Here is a 25689-nt window from a genome sequence, read left to right on the forward strand (position 1 = left end):
TGACCTGAGCAATGCTGTGGGCACCCAGCTCGCCCTCCGGCCCCTGGATCCCACTCCAGTTGTAAGGGACAAACAGATTTATTCTTACATGGCTCGGGCTGATCTAACCTGATTACACACCACTGTGATGCGATGGGCGCTGAGAAAGATGGTGTTTTGCAAGAGCTTTGGCCTTGCACTGTCTGCTCATTTGTCTGCATTTTTCTGCTTACTGGCTGCATGTAAGAAGTTTGAAAGGAAAGGAATTGTCTACCTTAGAAAATCCCAGCTTTTCCAAACATTAAGTTCTCGTCCAGCTGCTTTTTCTCTGTTTGAAGTTACCTTGTTCTCACTTGCTGGTTTTGCCTCCTGAAGTTAAAAATCACCTTCAGGGGAATGGAGGGGCCCATTGGGGGCGCATTGACCTTCAGGCTCTGCCCAGTATGAATTCCTCTCACCCCAGGCATCAAGGGTTTTTTTCTAGCATATCAATACTCTCATTTCAGCTTTTTGATTAATGGCATGAATAAATAGATTAGAAAGCAGTAGAATAGGCCATAAAACCCCCCTCTTCTCTCTGCCCTGCGGCCCTGCTCCCTCAGGACCCCCAGCTGATCCCCACGGAGAAAACTCCTGACAAAAGCGGAGCCATTCCTAGTAAAAATGCCCAAATTTAGAGGAGAACATTTGTTTTTTCCCCCTGTCTTTCTGCATAGTGTTGCGCCATCCTGCTTGCCCACTCAGCTTGCAAGCAGAGGTGCGTTGTCTCTGCCCACAAGTGCTTTTAGGACAGGTGAGCTGGTTAATGTTTGAGGGGTGTAGAGGAGAGTATGGCTCTTACAAGCGATATTGTACAAGCAGAAGCAATATATGTCTTGTATCCTATTTTGCCAAACAACTGTTAGGTGAGAAAAATAAACAGACTTTCTAAAAATACCTTGAGAAGAAGCTGTGTTCTCTGTTGGAAAGAGGGATTGACCTTTAGAAGAATAGAAGAGTTTAAAAAAAAAATACTGGAGAGGGAAAATTTATATGCGTTATAATTTTCAGTGTGGCAAGACATTTACTCAATGCAGACTCCACAAATCCAGTCCAATTTTAATCCTCAACCTCTGTTTATGTAATAGGTTCCTAAGGCTATTAACGCCAGCCTTTTACCTTATTATCGTATCCTGTAAAAATAAAATTATACCCATAATACCATGACAGCCTTTACAAAAATGTGCCATTAGACAATTATATTGCAACACAGCAACTCTGGAGACTGCAGGGAAGTATTTCTCGTACAGCCTAATTGTTGTATCAATAGCATTTTCAACACCCTTGGTTACTGAGGAAGAAAGAACACGATGATACCATATGTAAAATAGCATACTTTGAAGTACCGATTTCAGGGCCTGAATGTGGCAAGAGTGCTTGAGTTATGAGTGAAATCCTCGTCAGAACTGTGCTTGAAACAAATCCACAGTTGAAACGGTTTCTTGTATCGTTCCTCTCCTCTCTCCCTCTCTAAAACTAGTGTCTGTTTTATTTTAGTTATTTTAAGACAAGAAATGTTTTGACACTGGAGTTTTAACTAGGAGAAATAATACTGCTGATAAAAAAAAATGTTTTTATTCCCTTCCCCCAGAACCTTCAGTTCTGAAGATTTATTTCTGCGTGCAGAGTTATCCTCTCTGCTTAACTGGACAATAACTGATAGCATGCATCAAGATAATTAGTCTAACGAGTCTCCTAAACGCCAAGCCCCACAGCTACCTTTAAGCTCCCCATTGTCTTTACTGTAACGTAAATAAAAGCTTTAGGAAAGGACTGGGAAAAAAAAATAGATAGTGAGGGAGCTTCCTTACCCTCTCCAAGGGGTTTCCTCTTCTCGTTTTTAATGAGGCCCATATTAGTTGTCATTTGTACCTTCCCTGATGAATAGTTTGGAAGAAAAGCTTTCTCTGTGCACAGCAAAATTTGTGCCAAGTTGCTGACCTTTGCTTTTGGTGAGACCTCATTTGAGTCTCGGTCCCAAGCCCAAACATATTGTTGGATCAATCATGTTGATTTTTGGCTCTGATAGTAATGCGCAGCTAATGAGTTGTACGGTGTACACATTAACCTCAGACCCAACAGCACTAATGCCAGGCACGTAGCAAAATCGCGCTGGGGCTGCAGGAAAGACATACAGCGCTGGCATCTTAATAGAAGGAGACAATTAAAGACAGCAGAGCAGTATCACAGGTTCACTGCTTGTGGGATGTAGGACTTAATCAAGGCAGGAAAAACAAACTGTCTTCTGTCTGTTCGGGAAAAAAAAAAGTCAACACTATAAAGGTGCTTTATGAACTGTGAAATAGAGAGGAAAGCCTGAATGTTTAAACAGTAAGATAATGATTTTACTACCAAAAGGGAATCTACTTTGGGGAACAGCCATTGAATAACATTAGATTTAACCTTATCGGAGATTACCACCTAATGGTTATCATGGCATTCCAAGGAATTTGAGAGCATTGCTATATTTTTTTGATTAATAGATGCCTTATTTAGCAATACTTAAGCAAAGTTCTCCTATCCTCACAAGTAAAAGTTCCTAAGTTCAAATACCAGAAACAGCCAGCATCACTGGTTTTGAAAGCAGCTGTTTCTGATCACTTCCAAAAGTAACACTTCCCTTGAAGGGCCAGATTTTGATCTCATTTTACAATTGTAAATCTAGGGAGAGACATTATTTTTCTGATCATCCCCGTGGAGAGATGAACAAAAATCCCAACATGCACAGTATCCTTCTCCTGGCTGTTTTCCTCACTTGAAGGATTAGGAAAGGAAAGAAGAGTTGCACAATGACTAAATAAGAAAGTAACATTTTCAGTTTTAATGTAAGCCCTGAACAACCAGCTGCAGGGGACAGAGAGACAGAATAAATGTGATTTCTGCAGGTCACACACAGTTTTATGTCCTACTCTTTGTGCAGTGCGAACCGATCAATACGGCTGGAGGACCGTTACTGCTTCAAACAAAAAAATGAAGTGACATAAAATGGAAAAACCCAAAGTACATAGAGATGCAATCTTTGGTGTTCACGTTAGACTTTGTATACAAGATAGAAAAAACAGCCTGACATGTAACAGGACAGGGTGAGAAGTGGGGTCAGTGGATAGGGGAGTCCAAAGCAGGATCTTCTGGAAGACCAAAGTTCCCTAAATGTATGAGAAACTGCCCCATCTTTGCATCGTTCCTGCTAGAGTTCCCTACCAGGAGTCAGCACATGCAGCGTCACCAAGTCCTGGAGAACGTGGGCATAAGAGAAGTGAAGTGGTCTCACACTCAACCGATGCACTGGGGACTTACCCTGTCAGACAACCGTAGGTGTGGAGAAATTAGGTACTGTTACAACACACCTGACCTCATGGCAGAACCTGTTGGGATGATATTGGATTTTTTCCGGCACTAGCCCGACACACAGGAATGATGCAATTTAAATAGAGATGTGCGACACGACCCTTAGTAATAGTAATACAATAGCATCCATGGAAAACTCTGCAGTCCATTTTAGAGCTGCTTTTGCTGAAATGTCCCACGGAGTCATGGCTTTTTCTGTGACATTAATAGTGACATTAAGTATCTTGCTCTTCTAACCCAGTGATGCTATCAGTTTTACTGAGGTACAGCTTAGTCTTTTTTTCAGGAAAGTCGGCAGCAGTAGAGTCACAGGTATTACAAATGATAGAAATTAAACTTCTTGGAGATGGGGGATCGGAAAAGGCAGAAGAAATTGGTAAAAAAAAAGCAGTGCTTAGATGACACGCTGTTATGAAGAGTGAGACATCTTGTCAGCAAGTACAAATAGGGTGGTTTGACTCCAGCGTCAGCAAAAGCACACCCTTTCTCACCAGCCCCTATTGCAAGACTGTTGAGGACCATCTCGGAGATATGGGTAGATACCCTGGAACGTTTTTTTTTAAGTGCAGGGATTTTTCTCTCCTCCTTTGGAAGGGCATAGTGGCTTATGCAGCACGCCTGTTTTGGCTCACTCTGGAGCCAAAGTGACTGTTTCTTTGGGTGTACATCACAAGGAGGGCGCACATGTGTGTGTTCCTGTGTTTGAACCTGCTGTTCCCAATACAGTGGTGTTGCTGTTGAACATAAATGGACTTACCAAAGGTTTTCTAAGGTGTTATTTGGAGTCCCTGAGTTTCAGGTGCTCATATGGTAACTGTAGCCCTGCTGGAAGGAAACACCTGGGTTTTTTAATCACTAGATACTAACGACTTAGCCGCTGTGAAGATTCCTGAAACTGTGTGAACACATTGCGTTATTGTTGGGTCTTTTTTTATTTATACATTTCTGCTGAGTAGATGCTGCTGTGCAAACATTCATTTGTTGATCTTCTGCTGAAAATAGTTGCAGACATCGTCCAGAGTAGGCTGCTGATGTGGAGTGTGGATAGAGCTGCTTTTGTGTGCTTCATACTGGAAATGTCAATGATGTTTATGGAAACGCGTCTAAAAAATTCACTTTGAGAAGAAGTCTGCTAGGGAAATAGAAGCTTACCTATTTCCTTATGGAATTAAAGTGCTTTATGGTGTTGTCTCTGGCCTCATCTCATCCCGTGAGGCTTTCTGCAGGGGGAGAATACATTAAAACTTTAGGTTTAAACACACACACGTGCTCATTCCCCTTAAAAAAATGCTTATTATTGCTATTTCCCTTGGATTCCTGAATCATAGGGTTAAAGAATACATTAACGTTCTCTCAAAATTTCAAAAAAGGAGGTTAAAATTTGCATACTCAAAACTGCAGGCAGATGTTAACAAGGCAAAGGAAACTGGAAGAGATGGAAGAAGTTGTTGGCAGCGGAGGTGTTGCAAAGAGGAGCAGCGTGGAGAGGGGCTGCACAGCTGCATGGGTAGGGTGGGAACCTTTTATGTGACATTCCGCTTTGAGGACCCCTGGGTTTGTGTTTATTAGGGGAGCAGGTTATTGAGGAGGAGCTGACTTACCGTTGGGTTCTTGCTTGTTGTTGCAACAGTTTGAAAGGAGGAAGAGAGCAGCACTGTTTCTGGTGGTGACTGTTGTGGTTAATAACATAATATTAAGGATTACGTTAGTATGAGAGAGCCTAAGGACTAGCCAAACGTGGAATGCCCTGGTGCAAGACTGCAGTATAAACACTACCTAGAGGAGCAGACCCTGCTCTATACTCTAACCAACTGAGTAGGCGAGGTAGAGAATGGAACCGCACATCAGACATTGTCCTTCTGCTGTGGTTTTTGTTCCTGTGGGACATAAGCCAAATGGATTATTGAAAAAGACAAATAAAGCCTGGGAGAAGGGCTCTAGGACAGCACTGGAAGAGACTGGGAAATGAAGCTGAGCTACAGGAGCCTGTGTGAAGGTGACAATGGAAGGAGCAGCCCACCGATGAGCTGCAGAGACCGTTGGGCGCAGACAGGTGTAAAAATTGTTGAGTGGGCTGGAAGGTGTTGAAAAATCCCCTATTAGCAAGAATAGGACCAGCCTTCTCTGAACCTTTCATAACCCTATAAGATTAATTCTTCACAGCTGCAAGGAGACCTCAAGGAGAGGAATTTTAGCTTCTCTGTCTTTTTTCACTTCAGATTGGACAGAGGGGCTGTTTGCACTCGTCAAAGGTCATGTACATCATCGGTTTCCATTAGCCTGAACATGTCAAGTAAAATTTCAGTCTTTAGTTCCTTCAAATAACTTGAAACAGCTGCTTGGATATTTGCAAGCACAAGCAGAAGGAGTGGGTTGTGGTTATAGGATCCCATCCAAGCGAGTGAACAATTCTGTAAAACAGTTAGGAGGAGCCAACCACTAACTGATACTGGTTATGCACCTGTAGCCCTGCGCGGACCTGCAAAGGGGTTCAAAGTTTTGGAAACAACAGCGCTGCAGGCTGCTGTGCTGAAAAATGAGATATAGGAATATCGGTCTCAGAGGTAACAGAGATCACGCACTGCTTTTCTGCTAGGCAAGCAGATAGCCACCATGTTGTCTTGTGTCAGTCCCAGAGTTTATCCGTTTAGTGCCCAGGCTTCAGCAGCAGGTTATGAAGGTTATGTGGACGTGCAGATAACAGCAAAGGAAGTTCCCTCCGGATCTCCTCTTCCCCTTCTATCACTCTGCAGTTCTCCCCTGGCATCCCCCATCACCGATTGCCTCTTCCTCTGAGTTTAGCTGGGTCATCTGAGGATGCATGCTGCCTGAGGAGGTGCTTTTGAATAAACGGTGCTTTTAAAGGGGTGCTGGTTATATGCATGAAAATGTGGTAATAGCTAGCCTGATTTCCATCTGGCATAATTTAGGAGTAAATCCATTGACGTCAGCAGAATTGTACAGATATAAATATAATTGAAGTCAGGTCCTATATTTTTAAGGTTAAGCCTAGAAAACGCTGTAACTTACTCTCCCACACACACTTTCTTTTCTCTTTCAAGCCCTGCCACAAATATGAATGTCTTAATTGGGATTTAATCTATTTCTGCCCAGTTTAATCAAAGATCTGTCAGTAAAGAATTTTATGAGATGCAGAGGTGAAGCCCAGCTGACCCTCTACCTATCTTTAGAAAAATCTCGCTGGCTGCTGGTTCTGAAAAACCTCAGCCGCAGTTGTTCTTTTTTCCCTTGGTCAGTTATGTCAAGCAGCGTATCTGTAGCTATGTTTAGTTCTGAGCACAAACATGAGGCAGAAATGGAAGCTTTTTGGCAAGCAAAGAACATGATTTTCAGCTCATTCGCACAGAATGGTGGTAATTAATAGATTGTTTTCTGACAAATGGTTAATTGTGCCTGACTGTTTTCCATATGGCTAAGGAAATAAAAAAGCCAATGAGGGCATGGTATTTAAAAATCCAGAAATTTTGGTATGAAACCATTGGTATGATATCCAATCCCATTTGCCGTACTTCTAAAATGGGTTATATGAATATTTGCATATGACAACGTTACTGAAGTACACGGTTTCCACTTTTTTTTTTTGTGGTTTTATACTGGTGTTACTCAACTGAGTTACTTCAGATTTTTTTATACCAGTGTATGTAAGATGTTTAGGCCAGTACAAACTACAAAAGAGATCTCAATGAAAAGCCACATCTTTGTCTTCATAGTAGGAATAAAGCCAGAGGAAATAACCCAGAGGGGTCTGGAGGACAAACCTTATGAAGAACGACTGAGGGAGCTGGGGTTGTTCAGCCTGGAGAAGAGGAGGCTGAGGGGAGACATCATCACCCTCTACAACTACCTGAAAGGAGGTTGTAGAGAGATGGGGGCTGACCTCTTCTCCCTGGTGACAAGTGATAGGACGAGAGGGAACGGGTTCAAGTTACGTCAGGGGAGGTTTAGATTGGATATTAGGAAACATTTTTTCACTGAAAGGGTTATTAAATATTGGAATAGGCTGCCCAGGGAGGTGGTGGATTCACCATCCCTGGAGGTGTTTAAAAAAAGGGTAGATGGGGCACTTAGGGACATGGTTTAGAAGTGGCTTTTGTCAGGGTAGGTTAAAGGTTGGACTTGATGATCTTAAAGGTCCCTTCCAACCTCAACAATTCTATGATTCTATGATTCTAACCTGTAAAATTTTTCCATGACTTCAGTGCACATACATTTCTAACGCTGTGGGTAGAATTAGACGTAGTGACTTTGATAACATTCATAAGTATTTGTCCTCTTGGGTTTTTCACTTTCTTGTTGCTGCAGAAGTAATACCAGCTCCACGCTCTTCGTGTTACCACACCTCTTACAGTAAGTGGCTGGCACCTGCTGGCTGGGGTGATTTATTCGCCCACAGCAGGAAGGAGTTCTTCCATTGACGAAATCAGTTGGTTCATGAGATCGTATATCTCTCGTGCCAAAAATCATTGCCCATATCCAAAGGGATATGTGGTGTGTTTGTTAAGAGATGTAAAAGTCTAATGCCGTTACCAGGAAGTTCTTTATTTTATTAAATTATGTATTTCAGGGATAATTCTTAAAGCCCCAGAGAGATAACCTGTAGCATGCAATCTGTTTACTGGCTTTGGAAATTAACTTTATTCCTCCGAAGTGTTTCTTCTAGAGGAATGTTCAGTTCTCAGTAGAATTGTCCTACGAGTAGTTAAATGCTGTGGTTATTGCAAAAATATGAAACACTGAGAATCAGAGCCAGATAAAGAGCATTAGCTTTCAAAATTGCATAGCTTATAGCATGTAATTTGCTGATATTTGTGGGATTTGGGTCTGTAGATTGATGGCCCTAATTGTGTATCTTTTAGTAATCTAGATGAAATAACATGGCACAGCACTAAATCCATTTGTCCTGTGTGGCTAATTTAAAGCTCAGCGTAGATAACTGCCAAGTAGAAGGTTTTTTATGTTTGTCTTCCTCGTATGTCTCTGTTGAATATTCATAGTTTCTATTAACACATGCCCTTCAATATTTGCTACATTTTTGTCATAGAGAGTAGATTAATTAAAAGAGTCGTTGCCATGAACCCCTGGGCTGTGATCTTGTCAGATCTTGTAATATAAGTAGTACCAGGTCAGGGAAAGTGATGCCTCTTGAGAAGTGGCAGCTCATGTCCTGGCCATAGGTCCAAACTTAATAGCTTGGATACTTTTACTTTAGGGACATTTCTTCTATTCCCGTCTTCTGAAATAAAGGGGTTTTATGAAAGCTGAGCTCTCATTTTTATTGTAGGTTCCTGGCCACAGAGAAAAGCTTGAAACTATGGAATGTCAGCAAAGCAAAAAGGCTTGATGGATCAGCAAGAATTAAAAATGTATTTTAAATACCAAGCAAACCTCCAACTGATTTTCAAGCTCCGCTTGACATCCCCAAGGAGCTTTGGCTGGCTAGAGATGGTTATACTGGTTTCCTATTAAAGCTGCCTTGTCAATTATTTTTGCAGCATTAGGGATGTGTATGCATTTCTTCATGTACCAGATAGGCAGTGGTGACAGCTGTCCTGCAAATCGCAGGACCAGTGACAAACTGCACTTATCCTCTAGCTCCGAACTTTCTCTCCTGCATTCTTCCCACTTACCCATTTCCTCTGTGACCATCGCTCTCCTGAAATGACTTTGGCAGGGTTAGAATAGTGAGCATCTTAGAAAAACATTTAACTAAAAACCCAAATTTGAGTTTTCTATTAGTCACTCAAGCATGTAACGATACCTGCCCTCGCAGTACCCTCGTGAGCACAGTGGCATGTGCTCCAGCATGGGCAACAACTTCCTGATGGTGAAACTGGCCAAGGACTATGATAGAGTAGCTGGGGATTTCTGTCAGGGAAGGGTTTACAGAACAAGCTGGACAAATCTTTCTGTGAATCTAAGCATTCGCATTTCTGAACCAGTGACTGGTTTAAGCTTTGTTGGAAGGCAGAAAAATGATATTCTCAGCTTTTCAGTGGGGGCAGGTGGCACTTTTTCATTAGATCTTATTTGTCTTCTTTGCCCATTCCTAAGAAAGCTAACAAATCCCAAATTAAAAAAAAAAAAGGGGGGGGGGCAAAGATTTTTAAGTTCAACTTTGTCCTGGTCAAGGAGTGAAAGTGATTGGATATTAAATGGAATAACTGTTCATTTCCTACCTTCGCTGGCACTCTGGGATCCACCAATACTGAGATCTACCATGGAGACGTACTGGATGGTCTCCCAGCTCTCCATACTGGTTGCCAAGGTATAGCAAACTGGAAAGCTGTTTGGTGGGCAGAGGTCTCTTGGAGCTCAGCTGGGTTTCTGCCCATCAGAAAGTTTTAATAAAAAAATTCTAATGAAAATTACACGTTTAAGTTCCTTTTTTTTTCCCCCAGCAAGAAAGCAGATATATTCCTTTAATATCTTAGGTAGCTTGTGGAGGTCTGTCTTTGCGCTGACAGAGATGGAGACTTTCTGTTCCTATCCATCTATAACAAGGATATGGTCTCAGATAATTGCATGCCATTGAAAATGACAAGCAGCTAATAACTAAATGCATAAATAAATAAAATACAAATATAGGAAGTTTGTGTTTATAAATCTTTACTTAGGCATCTAAATAAGAAGGTTTGGATTCCAAATTGTGCCTGATTTTCACCAAACTTTTCAGAAACCTGTGGCTGCTCCGCATTTTTTCAAAACTAAGCCAAGTTACTATGGATTCTATTTGTATTTTTGCTTTTTCAGTAAGGCTTCCAAATATTTCTCAGCATGTTCAAAATTCCAGTTGATGAAGCATAACATAGAGGATTTGTCAGTGTTTTTTGAAAATAGTACATTTTTGTGCCAGGCGTGTAGTGAATTCACTCATTTGCTTGAGGTCATTAGTTGCATCACAGTATTGCTGAATATTGATCAATGACACAATACACTGAAATGACACAGTATTCTGGACTGTCCTTGAGACAACATAATAACAATGACAAAGAAGCATCTTGTTCTCTCTGTATTGCTCCCCTACTATTTTTTCTTCCAGCACTTGTGATTTATGATGACCCTTGAGTAAAGCAGTCAAATCTGTCAGTCTTCAAAAGGTACCAGTCATCATGGACCATTATTTCTGAGACTGAATATTAGGAAAGACAATGTGATAGAGAAAAGCACAGAACGTCTTCTGGGACAGATTTCAGTCACTATAGTTTTAATGTAGACATTGATGATTACCTGTACTTCACCAAACAGACGCCGTAATAATTTCAAATGGCGTTTTACATGTTTAAGCCATCATTAAAAACTGCGAGCTGCTTTCAAATCAAAACTCCTCCTCCAGCATTCATGTTTGATTGGGCGCTGTTGACAAGTGTTCTTGAGCTGATGATTAGAAATCTGTGCACTTTTACTGAATTGAAAGATGAGATGTGTGTATCTTTTGAGGTAATGGGTATTATTACTCATTTATCCTAATCTGGTACCCACTTGATCAGCTGAAGTCAGATTCAATTGGAAATTATAGACTCTTTAGAGACAGTGAGTTGAAGCTCTGGTGTCTTTACATTGATTCTGCTCCTGTACAATTACCATTATACCCCACTGATGACGATGAACTGCCTCATAAAATGCTTCACCTTGGCATGAACAGAAAACTCTGCTCACAGCAAAACTCCTGCATATAGCGGCCTGCAGGGCATAGCAGAGAATACTGGTTGCTCTTAGTACGCTTGAGCATACCTAGGGGAAACTGGTTTTCCCCACCCCTAAGTAACAGTTACCTGTTCTTGAGCAGTTGCACAGGAGATGTGGTGGAGCTTCCAAAGCTCCCCATCTCTTCTTGCCTCTAACTCAAAGCCATTCACAGGTATGATCCCTTTTCTTCTGGGGCTGACCCCCGTGTGCGAAATAGCTCCATGAAGAGGAAGATACAAGACCATGCCATGGTCCTTCTTAGTGTTTCCTAGGGCAAGCTTGGCTTCCTGGAGGAAGGGGACTGCTGCATTTTAAAGGGAAGTTCAGTGATTTTCCCTCATCACTTTGAGGTCCAGTGTTTATTTTGAAGACAGCACAGCCACTCATCTCTCCCAGAAATGAGTTATGTCTTAGAAGTACAGTTCATCCCATATTTTAATTCTGTGATTTTTATTTAAATTTGTATTAAACTTCAGGCAGTTGCTATCACCAACCTTTCCGTTCATGAGACGTGTTTCCGAAAGCAAGTTTACAGCCACCCTCACTTGCATTCTGAAGAGCCCAGACATCCCATAGATAAGCCATGCATACTCAAAATGCATGAACACACAAGGGATGCAGAGATGTCTGCTAATAGCATCTTCACTTTTATCCTGAATGTGTGGTGTGAATGTGCTGGGAAAGAGAGCTTGCTGGGTGAAACACAGGTGCTGGTAGGTCATGGAGGGGGTAGTTGTGATTGCCTCCACTTTTGCACAGGTTTTTGCTTCTATATAGCAGCTTTGTGCTCACCTCCACTCTTCAGGCTTTCCATTCATTTGTGCAATCAGTGCAACTGATTAGAAAAAGCCTGAGGTTAATGGTCTTTCCTTTTTTCCTCCTTCCCCTGTGCCTCTTTATAAGCAATACTTAAAATGTGACCTCTTCCACCACAGGTTTGTTCCGAGTCAAACTGGCTTTGAAGGTCAGTTCAACTGTAGCTGGCCTGTCCGCTATCTCTTGATCAGCCTCAGTTGCCAGTGCCAGCTCGGCTGTTCTGACCTTCCCACGTGTCTGACTTGCCTTTTGTCTCTGTCCTTGTGACTTACAGCTTGGGCAGGTCTTCCCTTGCCACAGCCCTTGAATGATGAAATATCCTCTTCCCTTCCCTGCTCTCCCCTGGCAATTTCTGAGAAGCAGTAAAAAGAAAAAAAAAAAGAAAAAGAAAATAGCAAAGTGCAGGTTTTTCTACAGAAATCATTTAGTTCAACACTATATCTTTTCAGGAGCAGACCTTTGCTGTTTGCAAAGCCTTGCGATCATAAATTACCACTACTTAATTTCAGACAGTGCTCTCACGGTCTGAAGAAGGTGCTATGGAAGAAAATGTGTTTTAATCAGAAAGCATCAGAACGCTTCTTAAAACACAATGGAGTTGCTTTCACCTTCTCTAAGATGAAAAGCAATCAGTGTCTTTAGCAAATGGCGTGGGGCAATTACCATCTCTGATGTATGCTGCCTGTTTGCTCTTCCCTGGAAAGATTCCTGACTTTGTCAGAAAGTTAAGAGTCTCCTGTCTCACTGCAAAAGACCTCTTACTTACGGACCTTCAAATCTCAACTTCAGGCATAGCTAAGTCATCCTGGGCCATGGTAGAGGTTTCTAAAATAGATGAATTGCCATTTTTTTTTCCTTTTTGATTCCCCTGGAGTTGGATTTCTGTGTATTTAGTTAGTCAGTTTCTGTGGACCCGTGGATCAGGAGAAGAAAGAGAACACAACAGGGTTTTAAACTTTTCTCATGCAGTTGTGAAATATATTTTCACTTAAGATATGTTGTACAGTGAATGAAGTTTATGTGATGCTGGGTTTTCCAATGCCTTACATTTCTTACCTTTTGCAAGGAATCTACTGCAAAGGAAATCCAGACTGGTAAACTACCAAGTCAGAAGGATTGAGGATACACATTTTATACAGCTTTAAATGATGTAAGGTACGAGGTAACTACAAATCATCCCGCAATCCCTTCAGCTGCAATAACCGTTTTATATGACTACTGCATTCTTATTGCTGCAACATTCATGCAACACGTATGCCTGAAAAACTGCACATGTACGGAATAATTATACAACCAACTTTAACTCAGGGGCAACCTAAATGATGTGATCCAAATCTGGACTACTTTCATTTTTTCCAATGTTTCATAGACTCACAGAATAATACAGGTTGGAAGGGAGTTCTCGTGGTTCAACCCCCCCCAGCTCTACGCAGAGCCAACTAGACCAGCTTGCTTAGGGCCTTGCCCAGTCGCGTTGCGAGTATCTCGCTGCGTGGACGTTTCACAGTCTGTTCAGTGTTTGACCACCATGGCGGAGTGAAAAAGTTTCTCTGAGTATCAAATCAGAATTTCCCTTGTTTCAACTTGTGGGTATTGAATCCCATCCTCTCACTGTGCACCTGCAAGAAGAATTTGGCTTCATCTTCTCTGTAGTGTAGGAGACATGCTGCCCTCCAGGCTTGTTTCCCAAGGGCCTAGTCCAAAACCTAAACGGTCATTAGAAAAACTCTGATTGAATTCACCAAGCGCTGGAGCAAATCTCCACTACTAAACTGGGATCGGGCATTCTTGTTTGGCTGTAGGAAAGGTCTCGGATCACCTGCCATTCTTGTGTGGGTGAGTACAGAGGACTGAGGTGCTTCTCTTGACATTTAGAGGTATTTGGATACGAGCCAGAGCTGTTTGAAAACTTTATTAGTCTAGAGAGTCAGGACATTGGCTTGAACATATTGCCATGCTGACGTGGTTGACTGTGTTACTTTTGACAAAAGTTGGCTTGTGTCTTGTCATTTTAAAGGTTATTTAGAAGTTCAGACTTGAACAGATCTCTCTTGAGAATGGGTGTCCTGTCCATACTCAGAAGTGCCCATAACTGTAGCTACGAGTGTACCCTGAGCTCTGCTCAGGAGAGCAGAAGAGGTGGATCAGCGTGGTCTCTGCTGTGGTTCCCACTTGACCTGTGTGGCCCTGGCTGCTGGCACAGCAGTGGCACCACGGCCGAGCGTGTGCATCGCTCGCTCGCTGCTCACAGCAGGCAATATTGTACCCTTTGGGGGATTTTTGTGTGTGCAGTGACTGTAATCCAGATCTGATACTGGCACAAGCCGCCTTTGAGCCGTCACTGAGGTCAAAGAGAGAGAAGAACAAAACCAGACACATTTTCATTAGCTTTTTTTTTTTTTTCCTAAATAACGTGCACATTATTTCCTGTTTAACACTACAAAGTTTAGCAGCAGAACACATCTCATCCGCGTGTGGCGTGGGCGGTGTTGATATCCCCTGCCTACGGCTGTCACTTACACCCACTCCTGCATTGCAAATTGCCTCCAATCAAATGAACTCACAGAAACACCAACGTTGTTGCGTATGCTGGGGTTTGCATGATGTATTTCCGCATTTCTGCTGTTCGTCTTGCAAAAATCCTTTTCAGTCCCAGCTGTTATTTTCAGGAACTGACAAGTAGGTTTCTGTAAATGAATCAAATTAATTCTGAACATGGTCATAGCCCTTCATCAAATGACAATGAAAAGGCAAGCAATACATAGCAGAACATATCCCAGCCTCTGTCAAAGCTGGCTCTTGTCAGCACAGAGAGATTTGAAGTGAGGGAGGAGGGGAAATAGCAAGAAAAAAGTTTCAGAAAGTTCCTTCTTGGTTGCTCCTCCAGTGCTATGTGTGAGGAGGTAGTGTGGCTCCAAGATTTGGGAGAGGGTGATGGAAAAGGGGGTTAAACCCCCTGGAGACCTGGACAGGCTGGAGAGTTGGGTGGAGAGAAACCTTATGAAATTCAGCAAGGGCAAGTGTAGGGTGCTGCACCTGGGGAGGAACAACCCCATGCACCAGTACAGGTTGGGGGCTGACCTGCTGGAGAGCAGCTCAGCTGAAAGAGACCTGGGAGTCCTGGTGGACAACAGGATGACCATGAGCCAGCAATGTGCCCTTGTGGCCAAGAAGGCCAATGGCATCCTGGGGTGCATCAAGAAGAGTGTGGCCAGCAGGTGGAGGGAGGTCATCCTCCCCCTCTACTCTGCCCTGGTGAGGCCGCACCTGGAGTACTGTGTCCAGGTCTGGGCTCCCCGGTTCAAGAAGGACAGGGAACTGCTGGAGAGGGTGCAGCAGAGAGCTACCAAGATGATTAGGGGACTGGAACATCTCTCTTATGAAGAAAGACTGAGGGATTTGGGTCTCTTCAGTCTGGAAAAAAGATGGCTGAGGGGGGACCTTATCAACACTTATAAATACTTAAAGGGTGGGTGTCAGGAGGATGGGGCCAGGCTCTTTTCAGTGGTGCCCGGTGACAGGACAAGAGGTAATGGGCACAAACTTGAGCATAGGAAGTTCCACCTAAACATGAGGAAGAACTTCTTTCCTTTGAGGGTGGCAGAGCACTGGAACAGGCTGCCCAGAGAGGTGGTGGAGTCTCCAACTCTGGAGACGTTCCAAACCCTCCTGGACACGTTCTTGTGCAACCTGCTCTAGGTGACCCTGCTCTGGCAGGGGGGTTGGACTAGATGACCTCCAGAGGTCCCTTCCAACCCTGTGATTCTATGATTCTATGAAACCACTTATTGTAAGCGTAAACTTGCTACCTTCACGGTGATTCTCCAGAAGGCCACATTTTTGGATACTTGCTGCAGTGGAGTCTGTTGGCAATATATAATTTGTTTACTAAACAGGGAATGTAATTGAAATGTCCCTTTTGAGTTAATGAAAATACAAAACAGCTTTTCAGAGAAGACTGAGGCCTCTAATTTAATTATCTGTGAACCTCATAGATTAAAAGTATCCTTTCATCCATTCCTGGCAGCCTGAAGTAGATGAATAACTGAAATTCAAAGAAAAACCTTACGAAAAGGAGACCTGGCAGATGAAAGAGCAAAGGGCCAAGCGGTTTGTAAAAGGATTTATCTCCACTGAGATACCCGTTGTCTTTACGGCAACTAATTATATGTGAAAACTATTAAAAGATTTGGAAGCTGTGATACCCATTAAAGGGGCCAGGGGTCCCCATCGCCTGCAGGAAAAACAAGCTGGCTCCTCTTTGAAATATTGTGTGCTATGTATCAGAGGAGTTACTCTTTAAGGGCACATGGCAAGCAGTGGCCTTAAGCATGGGAGCAGTTGCCAGAAAACCAGCAGGAGCAGCTGTACAGATAACGTTGAGCTTGCTACGGTGTTATTTGCAGAGCCAGTCCTTCAGACAGCAGATCCAGCCCTGAAGCAAAGCCTGGAGCGATGCTGCCCCACCGCTGCAAAGGCATCCAGGAGCAGCCAGAGCTCAGGCGCATCCTTGGTGCGGTGGGGTCTGGTCGGTCCTAACGCTGCGTGAGCCGTCTGCTTTCCGCATCGAAGCACGTCTGCTCTTGTGTCAGCTGAAGGCTGATGGCCAAGTCTCCACGAAGGTGCTAAAATACAGCGGCCGTCCTTGACACTTCTTGCCCACCTTCACATTTATGGCTATACTCTGTACTGCCTGTTAACAGCAGCACTTGTCGTCCCGGCAGAGGCCATGGCGTCTGCATGGAAACGCAGAGCGTTTAGACTGACTTTGCAGAGGAAGCCTGTGGCTGAGCAAGGAGCTTACAGGTCTCCTCTGGTGTGACCCCAGGCCCAGTCGTCACGTTGTTGTACACAAGTTTCATATCTGCTATACATGAAATACTTGCTGACATTGGAAAGACGAAGCAGAGAGGTGCATATGGGAAAAAGAGGGGTTTGCACTTCACGGGGTGAGTATATGAGGAGCTAAGAGGTTTGCAAGTAGCAAAAAGGATGCTTCTTGGGTTGTTTTTTTTTTTGTTAGAATATGTTCTCCCTTTTCAGGTTTGTGCTTGAAGACTTTGATCTAGAGGCACAGTGTGTTTAGGAAAGGGAAAAAAAAGCAAGCTTACTTCTGGTATATACCTTTACAGCTTCACTGTCTTGAAGTGGGATTTCACCAGCTGAGCAGTGACCTCAGCTGAGACGAGCTGGGCATGGAGAGGGGGCGCTGGTACCTGTTGCTTGGAGTTACCTGAACAGTGCCCAGAAGGCCAGCAGAAAATGTGCTGATTGATTTTATTGCGGTGGGAGGTTTGAGGAGTACTGATTTTTCTTTTCTCTAGTTCATCTAGCTTGGATCTAACATCTTGGACTTTGAAAAAGGGTTGACTTTGAAGAGTTTTTTGGAGTGGGTGGCAATTTTATTTGTCTGCAACAGAGATCAATGCACTTTGAATTGTATGTATGCAAGTGGGAACTGGTGCAAAGACACTATAGCACAAGTGCCAGATTTCTGTGAAATTCTGGCTAAGAAGCTGGCCCTAACCATTGTCTAAAAGGGTGCCTCTAAAATGTATTTCAAATGATACTTAAATATACTCTTAGAGAAGTATTTCACGTTATCTTTGTGATAGGTCAGATTTTAAAACCTTTACAATTTGAACAACTCCGTCAGCTGCCTGTAAGCAACGTGCTCTTTGCTTTTATTTTGTAATTCGCTATTATGCTTGGTATGACACTTGCTCGATCTGGCTTAGTTTCCCATGCTGATTTGTTCTGAATGTGCCCTGCAGGCTAATGGTATATTTGCAGTCTCTCTTCTTCCATTGTAAAATTTGTTATTACCATTTACAGGACAGCGTGTTCTCCCTGACACCTTCCAGAAGTGCCAACTGCCTGTTGAACAGCACGGCATCTGCTATTAAAGCCTGATCCAAACCCCAACGAAATCAGGGAACAGTAACGCAATTGAAGGTTTTTAAGGAAAGGCAGCATCTTTTATTAGATCAGCTGTTACAGTTGGAAAAAAAACAGACAAGCTTTCAGGCACACAAATCCTTCAGGTCTGAAATAGCAGCAGTATTGCTTACACCAGCATTCCTTACCAGTGAGACAGCTATGGTCCTAGCAAGGTTTAAAAAGTGTGCTTAAAAGTGTGTGTCTTGCACGGCCCTTCTTACTGGGGATGGCTCCTTAGCAGGACGCAGGCAAACATTGTTCTCCTCTCTCCGGTGCCCAGTATACCCCCAGTATACAGATACATCCTACAAGGAGAGGTAGCATAAGGTCCCTTATACTTGAGAAAAAGTCTTCAATGCCTTATGACCGTGCCGCATCTTCTCTGTAGTCACCCTGCTACTGGGAAGGACTGGGGCAAAGCTGTGGGCTTCACCGTGCAGGTGGTAACCGCAGGATCCGTGCTGGAAATTCTGGCTCCTGATGTTTACACCCGTCCAGCAAATAGTTGTGGGACCAGCTGGCAAAATGAGTTTTATTCCCTTTCTTGTGGTTGCTCTACAGGGAGCAGTGTTTCCCAGATTTTCTGGAGTCACTGTTGACTGACCAGCCACCTAATAGCAAAGCTTGTGATTGAAAACGCTGCACTGGCAGGGTGGTTCTGCAGAAAAGCTGTGAGCAGCTTCCCATAGTCTTTGGATTGCTTGTGGTCACAGAATTGAAAAATAAGAAGTAACAGCCCTGTACGCTGCCGGCTTACTCTTCCAGGTTTGGGATCCGAACATCCTGCTTTTTCATCCTATAAGAAATTTCATATTTATCTTTCTTTTTCTTTTCTGGAAATCTTCAAAAGTATATACTGAAATCTTTCTAGTTAAAGAACACAGGCAGGTGCTCAAAAATTAAATGTTAACATTAACCGTAACATTTATTAATCTTATTAACATTTCTGTATTCCCACGCTAGGAACTAGGATGTTAACTGTAGTTAATAACTGTGGTAGTAAGAAGCTGAGAATGCTTTTTGCTCATGTGAATATTTCCACGGTACTTGGGCTGTGAGAACTCCGGATTTTGCATACTTTCTGGAGTGTATGAATAGGTGTGTTAATTATGCAGCTTCTCTATTCATCCCTATTTGAAAATGAAAGGTTGCATTTCAAGAAACTGTCACCACAAGAAAATTGTAAAAAGTATTGACGCTTCTGAAGAAATTAAAAGGCCTTCAAGTTGATTAACACACAGGCCTGAACACAACCGATGCTGTCCTGCTGTAAACAGGAATATGATTATTGGAAAAGCTTAATTCAGAAAGTAAAATATCTCTTAAAAATTATGCAAGCCAAAAATCTTAGTTTAAGATCTGCTTTGGGCATTGGTGTTGCAATGCGAAGCTATCTTACAACTGTCTTGAAAGTCCTTAAAGGTTTAGAAATTTGTGGGAGCCTGTCTTCCTATAAAATACAAGTGTTTCAAATGTGGTTCTCCATCTGAATCCGTCACTGAAGGCACATCGTACTCAAGGATCTGAATCACCAGTCCTGGCTGTGTCTTGCCCAACCTGGCCAGCCTTTGATTGATCCTTTTTATGTGTTTCTCCACTCGGTGATGTGCCCAGTGGCATCAACCATAGAACAGCATAGACAATTGCTTCTCTTTCCCAGAGAAGGTTTTAGCGGAGGGGTCATGTAGACAACCATGTTCTCTGGTGAATCTCAAAATTTGTTTCATTCCCTTTAGTACCCAGATGAGATGTTCGGGTTTGAAAGCATGGCTGTGAATGTTACTGTGTAAGGGGCTTTCTTTTTCCTTATGTGCACCAAAAGGAAAATGACGACTTTGTCTGTGAAAGACAAGAGCTTCATTCTTACTTGAAACTAAGACCTTTTCATGTTCCCATCTATTTTAAATCACTTCTATGCTGCCAGAGTGGAGTAAGTAAAAACCAGGATCTATACTTAGTCCCTATAGCAGTAATTGTGTAGCCATGTGGACAACCACATGTCTAACCTGCAAAATATAATTCCACCTCTGGATTCTGCAGCCAGTAAAGGGCTCTGATGCCCCAGACTTCAGACATCTTCTACAGATGGGTTTGAGATGTAGCTGCAGCTCCATCACTGAGTCGATGCTTCAGATCAACCCCATGTTTAGGTTGGGTGCTTTTATAAATCGGCACTTATAAAACTGGAAGAACAGTACGAAGGAGGAGAAGCAATGAAAACGTGAACTGCTGAGGAAAAAAGCATCTGCTCCCAAACCATTATTTTTTACTACCTGACACTCGTGTTTAATAGTGATGATGTTGCAGCTCTTTTCGGTCATGAAAATAGGAACAGCGGCAGCAGTGCCCAACACACAGGTTAATGTGACAGCTACACACGAATGGTGCACATTATAAATATATATTTAAGGTCCTTTCATGCATATCACAACTAAATAACAGCCAGCTCTGTCTCGGTGTTCTTCCACTGCTGCACTTATGGAGTAGCCTGTAGTAAGGGGAGGCTGCAAGGAGGGCTGGAAATGGCAGTGCTAATGAGAGCAGCAGATGTCACTGCACTTTATTCCCTTTCTGCTGCAGCTGGTTATAAATTCAGGTAGGAGATGTCAAAAAGCCAAAGAAGTAAAACTCTCCTTTGTTCGTTGTTTCACCCAGGACTCGACACGTTCATATCATCAGGCTTTGCACAATGGTAGCTTTGTCTCCTGTTGTTTCACTGAGACTTTGCTCTTTTTCAGGTGCCGGGAGACAACGAGAAGCACTGGAAGCCAGTGTTAGTGGTCTTGACGGAGAAAGACCTCTTAATATATGAGAGCATGCCGCGGATGAAGGAAGCTTGGTTCAGCCCTCTGCATACCTACCCTCTGCTGGCCACCAGGTACCTGTGCTTTTTTATTACAACCGCTTCAAGAGCGGTGGGAACAGCTGAGTCAGCCAGGAACAGGTATAGCTGCTGTACAGCTATATATCACACTTGAAATGTTGTGGTCCGAGAAGCAGATTCTTCTTCAATGGGCCGATGTGCTCAGCATAACTCCTCACTTCTCCTCCATTTCAAGTTCTGGCCAAGGCTGATGGCCAGAAGCGCACCAGAAGGATTATGGATGTGGCCATTTGGCCCAGATACAGAGGCAGGAGCGCTGAAAAAGCTGAGAGCAAAATCTCCTGAGATTTCTATTTCAGTGTGCAAACCTGAGGGCTTGGCAGAAGCACTCAGATGTCCAGCCTCTCCTCCAGGCTGAAAATCATTAAATTGTTGCCCTGAGTTGGACATGCTGGTGGGGCAGTTGTGCCCCACCGGTTTGGGGCTTTTGGGGACTTGCACATGCGATGGAGACACTTCATTTCAGCACAGCTTGTGTTCCTGCTTCAGAAAAAGAATTCCTGGCTTTTTTAGCTTAAAATGGTAAGCTTGGAAGACACATTTTTGAATCTAGGTTGGAAATAACTATCTATCTGCATTATTTTGAAGGTATCCATCAACACTAATTCAGAGAGAGCTTTCCCATGGCTGTCTTTATGCAGTGGAAAATATCTGTGCTTCTTGATGTGAATCTTAATCACATTTCTCTGCCAGTATGGTCAAAGGGCTTGAGAAAGAGCTGCTATTCCATTGTTTTGGCCTTGCTACAGGCCTGTATTGTACCATTTTCAATGAGTTCTCATTCAGAAGGGCTGGTAGCACATGGCCAAAAGCAGTGGGTCTCTTACTGCACTCTCATTAGTTAATTTCTGTTCTTGGTCTCTTAGTTCTCTCCCTGAATGAACTGGGGCTTTGCTGCTAAATCATTATATTAAAAAAAAAATTAAGCTCAGTGAATTATGCTGATGGTTGCTTTGTCCCAGTCTACCTACCCGTGATGGAGCTTTCAGGCTTCCTGGGAAGCGGGCCTCTGACTCACCCTGCGTTGCTGTAATGTGAGGTGAGAGCCCCAAACTCCGCAGCCGGCTGCACGTCATGGTGGTGAAGGTTGACAATTGCAAGTGACAAGTCCCAGTGAAAACTGGGTAAGGTGTTGGAGCTGGAGACTGTGTCCAGGTGTGTCAACTAAGAGTTTGTGGATAGAGAACGCCCCAGCAGAACGTGATGCAGCTCTTCCCTGCTGCTTCGGGGTGTCATTTCTACATGGACCCAAGTCCTCCTCCTTAAAGTGACCAGAGGTCCTACAACGCTCCCTGCCCCTTCCTGCCTATACATCTTCATGTGTCAAGGTAGCCCTTTGATGGGCATCACCAGCCCCCACCACCAGTGGCCACTGATTTACTGGATCAAACAATCTAAGTCTTCTTCTTGGAGGGCCTGTTACTTAATTACTTTTTCTCAGGAGATTTGATAGCAGACTGGCTTGCCTTGAGTGGGAATAGTCACCTCCCCGTGTAAGTGGAAGAGCATCAGCCTTCAGGCTGGAGGGGACTGAGAAGTTGCTTGACATTGGTGTCAGGCTGCTGGAGGGTCTTTATGGACTAGGAAAATGGTCTGTAAGAAAGATGGGATGCGGTTCAGAAAGGACAAGCGCAAAGTTCAGTGCTGGGGAATAATTGGCTGTGATGGTTTGGAGTGGAGGACAACTGACAAAATAGTTACTCTGCCAGGAAGCGTCTGGGCAGTGTGGTGATACTCCTTAAATCTATGGTATTTTGTTGTTGAGAAAACAAAGACAGTCATCTTGGGTTACAGCAGAAGTGTTGCATGTTGGGCAGATGTAGTAATCTAACCTAACTAGAGAGCATGAGTAAAGCCTCAGGTGATACACCACCTTCATGTGAGGCGTTGCACTTCCAAAAAGATGCCAGTTGACTGTGGGAGGTCTAGAAGGAAGCAACACAAATGTTAAGACCTAGAAAACACTATCAGTATGGGAATACTTAAGAAACCTTGGGTGTTTACTAGAGAAGTCCATGGAAAACATGTCACTAGTTTTCCAGTATGAAGATGAGAAACCATGAGGAGTACAGGGGAGCATGTTCTCCAGGTCCCTGCTGGATACAACAGGACATAGTTGGCTGCATTTGTGGCAGGGGAGGTTTGGGGTAGGTCCTGGGAAAAACTTGGTGTGCGAGTGAGGTAGTGGATTAGATTCTCTAGGAAAGATGCAGAATCCTCATCACTGGGGACTTTGATGGACGGGTAACGTGTAACGCTCAGGAGCATGTCGGCAGAGCTGGCCCTGCTCTGGGGAGGGAGATGTGCTGGGTGACCTCCTGAGAACCGTTCCAGGCCCGTCTCCGTGATTTCTTACTAGTATCGCTGTGAACTTAACACTCAGGTAAAAAGACAGCAGATACACAGAACCTGATGTTCAGAACAGAGTCACAATCTGATGAACACATATAAATACCTGAATCCCCAAGGTGCGCAGATTACATAAATTGACAGATCCCCTAAATCATTACACCTACTGGTTTGGATGATTTTGATTAAAACCCTGCAGGATTCTGCTTTTATTATCTGTCACACTGAGTACAGTCCTACCACAAAAATACCCAGGGTTTGCTGTTGGTATTGACTGCTGTGTTCATGCTCGGCCAGTGATTACCCTCCTCGTGATGGGTTTTTTAATCCCCTCTGTGCATTGATGAGTGCAATTTAGAACTTTTCACCTGGAAAGTTTGCAGACCACATGTTGTAATCTTGGCTGCTCCCATCTTTCAGATTTTTTATGAGTCCTCGGGAAAACATTTTTGCTTAGCTAATGCATATTTGAAAAGCTGCTGAAACTGGAAAAGTTCAGTGCCAGATACTGTACAGAGTCATGCTTAATCTACCCAAGACATAATGAGCAGAGAAAATTGGAAAGTGGTAGAAGGATTACAATCTTCTTACAGTATTTCAACAGCAGAATTTCAACATGTCCTTTCTGTTTGTTGATAAGTTTGCCTTCAACCTATGGATGCTGTTAAGACTTAAAAATATTTTCCAGTCAGTCTTTCCCAGTTTTGTGTGGAATATAAGTAATAGCTCAAATAAAACTGAGATCAGGAGATTTAAGTTGGTCCTTTAAATCTCTGTAGCAGGAGGCACGGCAGCTGGCTCGTAGCCCTGACTCCAAGGACCTTTTTGTCATAATCTCTGTCTCAGTGTTTCCTTATGCCTGAATAACAGTGCCTCCCTCCAGCATGGGAATGGGGCTTAAGTAATTACATCTTAAATGTTTGCAATCATATTGCATTATCTTTTGTAGCCAGATATGAAAAAAAATAATAATAATAAAGCAGCCCATGTTGGACTCTGATTAAAGATCAGGTAAATAGCTTTTGTGCGAAGCTGAGGTCTGCAACCAGAAAGTATTACAGCGGTTTGATAGTTAATGCCGTGGAAAGTTGGAGAAGGAATCTGGACACTGATTATTTGTCTGTGCAAGTGGAGAGAGGGGCAGGTGGGGAGAACTGGGGTCCCCCAGCACCCAGGGAAGGTGTAGGAGGTGCCATTCAAGCTGTGCAAGTTCTCCACTCATCTTCCCCGGGGCAGTGAGGGTGGCTGTGGCTCCCTCCGGGGCGGAGCTTGGATGAGCTGAGAGCATGTGCATCGGTTTCCAAAGAGTACAGCCATTCCAGAGCAGGTTTCAAATGCTAAATCGGGGGTAAAGGAGTGGTTTCAACATAAGAAAGATCAGATGATAGTGGCTTTCTACTGGGCAGAGCTGCATGACTGTTGATGCACTTGTATCACAGTCTCTTCTGAGGTAAGTCTCAAATGAGCAGCTGAACCCTTGCTTTGAATATCAGTGCTGGTTTCGTTGTGCTTTTTGAAGAGGCCATTAGATTTTCCTGGTTGAAACTCTTTTCCTAGAGTTAGGATGAGAAGCAGGTCCCAGTGCATCTCACCCAGCACCAGCACTTCATGGTTGACCATACCCATCTTGCTATCACATGTTTGCAAAGAATAATGCTAAAAAGGTCCCCAAAACATAGAGAGACAAGGAAGACATGAGAGAAGATTAGAAGTGTCTTCCTGGCTCTCTGGAGTTGCATTTCACTGACGCTGCCTGCTGTCTACGCCCTGTGCAAACACAGTTGATGGTGACCAACCTTCTCCTGCCCTCTTGCGGCTCTGGCTGCTCTGGGGAAGCGTGACCGGGCTCCTGCGTGCTCACAGACATCTCAGAAACCTCCACAGAGCCCAGTGATCTTCAGGGGCTGTGGGTGAATGTCACCAGAGCTGGCCCTGGGGTGCCTTTTCAGCTCTGGGGTGCAGGGTGCATCACACACATACCACCGTCTGCGTTCAGAGTGACAGGGGTGAGGGGAAGCCGCCTGTGAAGTTTCTTTTGCCTTTTAAGGTATTTTTGTGGTCTTTAGGACAAAACATCTTTTATGTAAATGAAATAGCTTGTGTGAATGCCACTTTATTAAAGCTTGGGAATCCTTTCATTTGCACCCAAATCCATCAGTGCTGACAGCTGGTACATAAATACTGTCAAAGGTCCCCCTGCATATTTGTCTAGTTAATGTTTAACCGCATGATTTTCCAAAGCATGGTCTTGAGTTGTATTTTTAAATACTATTCTTAAATAGTGAGACAGAATTTTTAATAATGAGGGGATAATGTGAATGAGAAGACAGGTAAGAAACGTTCATGTTGGATGCGTACAAATACTTTAATTTGTAAAGTACATCTTCATTCTGTCCCTATGCTGAAACACCTAAAATGCCAGTGCTATGGATGAAGCATGAAGATGCAGAAGGGGGTGGATTTGAAAGGAAATAAAACCTTGGAACCATCTGTCTCTCACATATTCAGTATCTCAAGTATTAGAAAATAATTTTTAGCACAGCTGGTGAGCACTGTATAAAGGAGAAGGGATGACCCAGGGGGAAGATGGAATAGTTTTATTTTTAATGACAAACTTGATGTGATTT

General features: G+C 43.4%; 1 protein-coding gene across 1 annotated transcript in view; it reads left to right on the top strand.

Annotated features, from left to right (window-relative positions):
• Positions 1 to 25689, top strand: part of SNTB1 (syntrophin beta 1) — a 115231-nt gene that overhangs the window by 81834 nt on the left and 7708 nt on the right. Inside the window, exon 4 of the mRNA XM_054193318.1 lies at positions 20568 to 20707. Coding sequence (XP_054049293.1) covers positions 20568 to 20707 — 140 coding nt within the window. The remainder of the gene's footprint in view (positions 1 to 20567; positions 20708 to 25689) is intronic.

The sequence above is a fragment of the Rissa tridactyla genome, chromosome 2 (genome assembly GCF_028500815.1).
Source record: "Rissa tridactyla isolate bRisTri1 chromosome 2, bRisTri1.patW.cur.20221130, whole genome shotgun sequence".
NCBI lineage: Eukaryota > Metazoa > Chordata > Aves > Charadriiformes > Laridae > Rissa > Rissa tridactyla.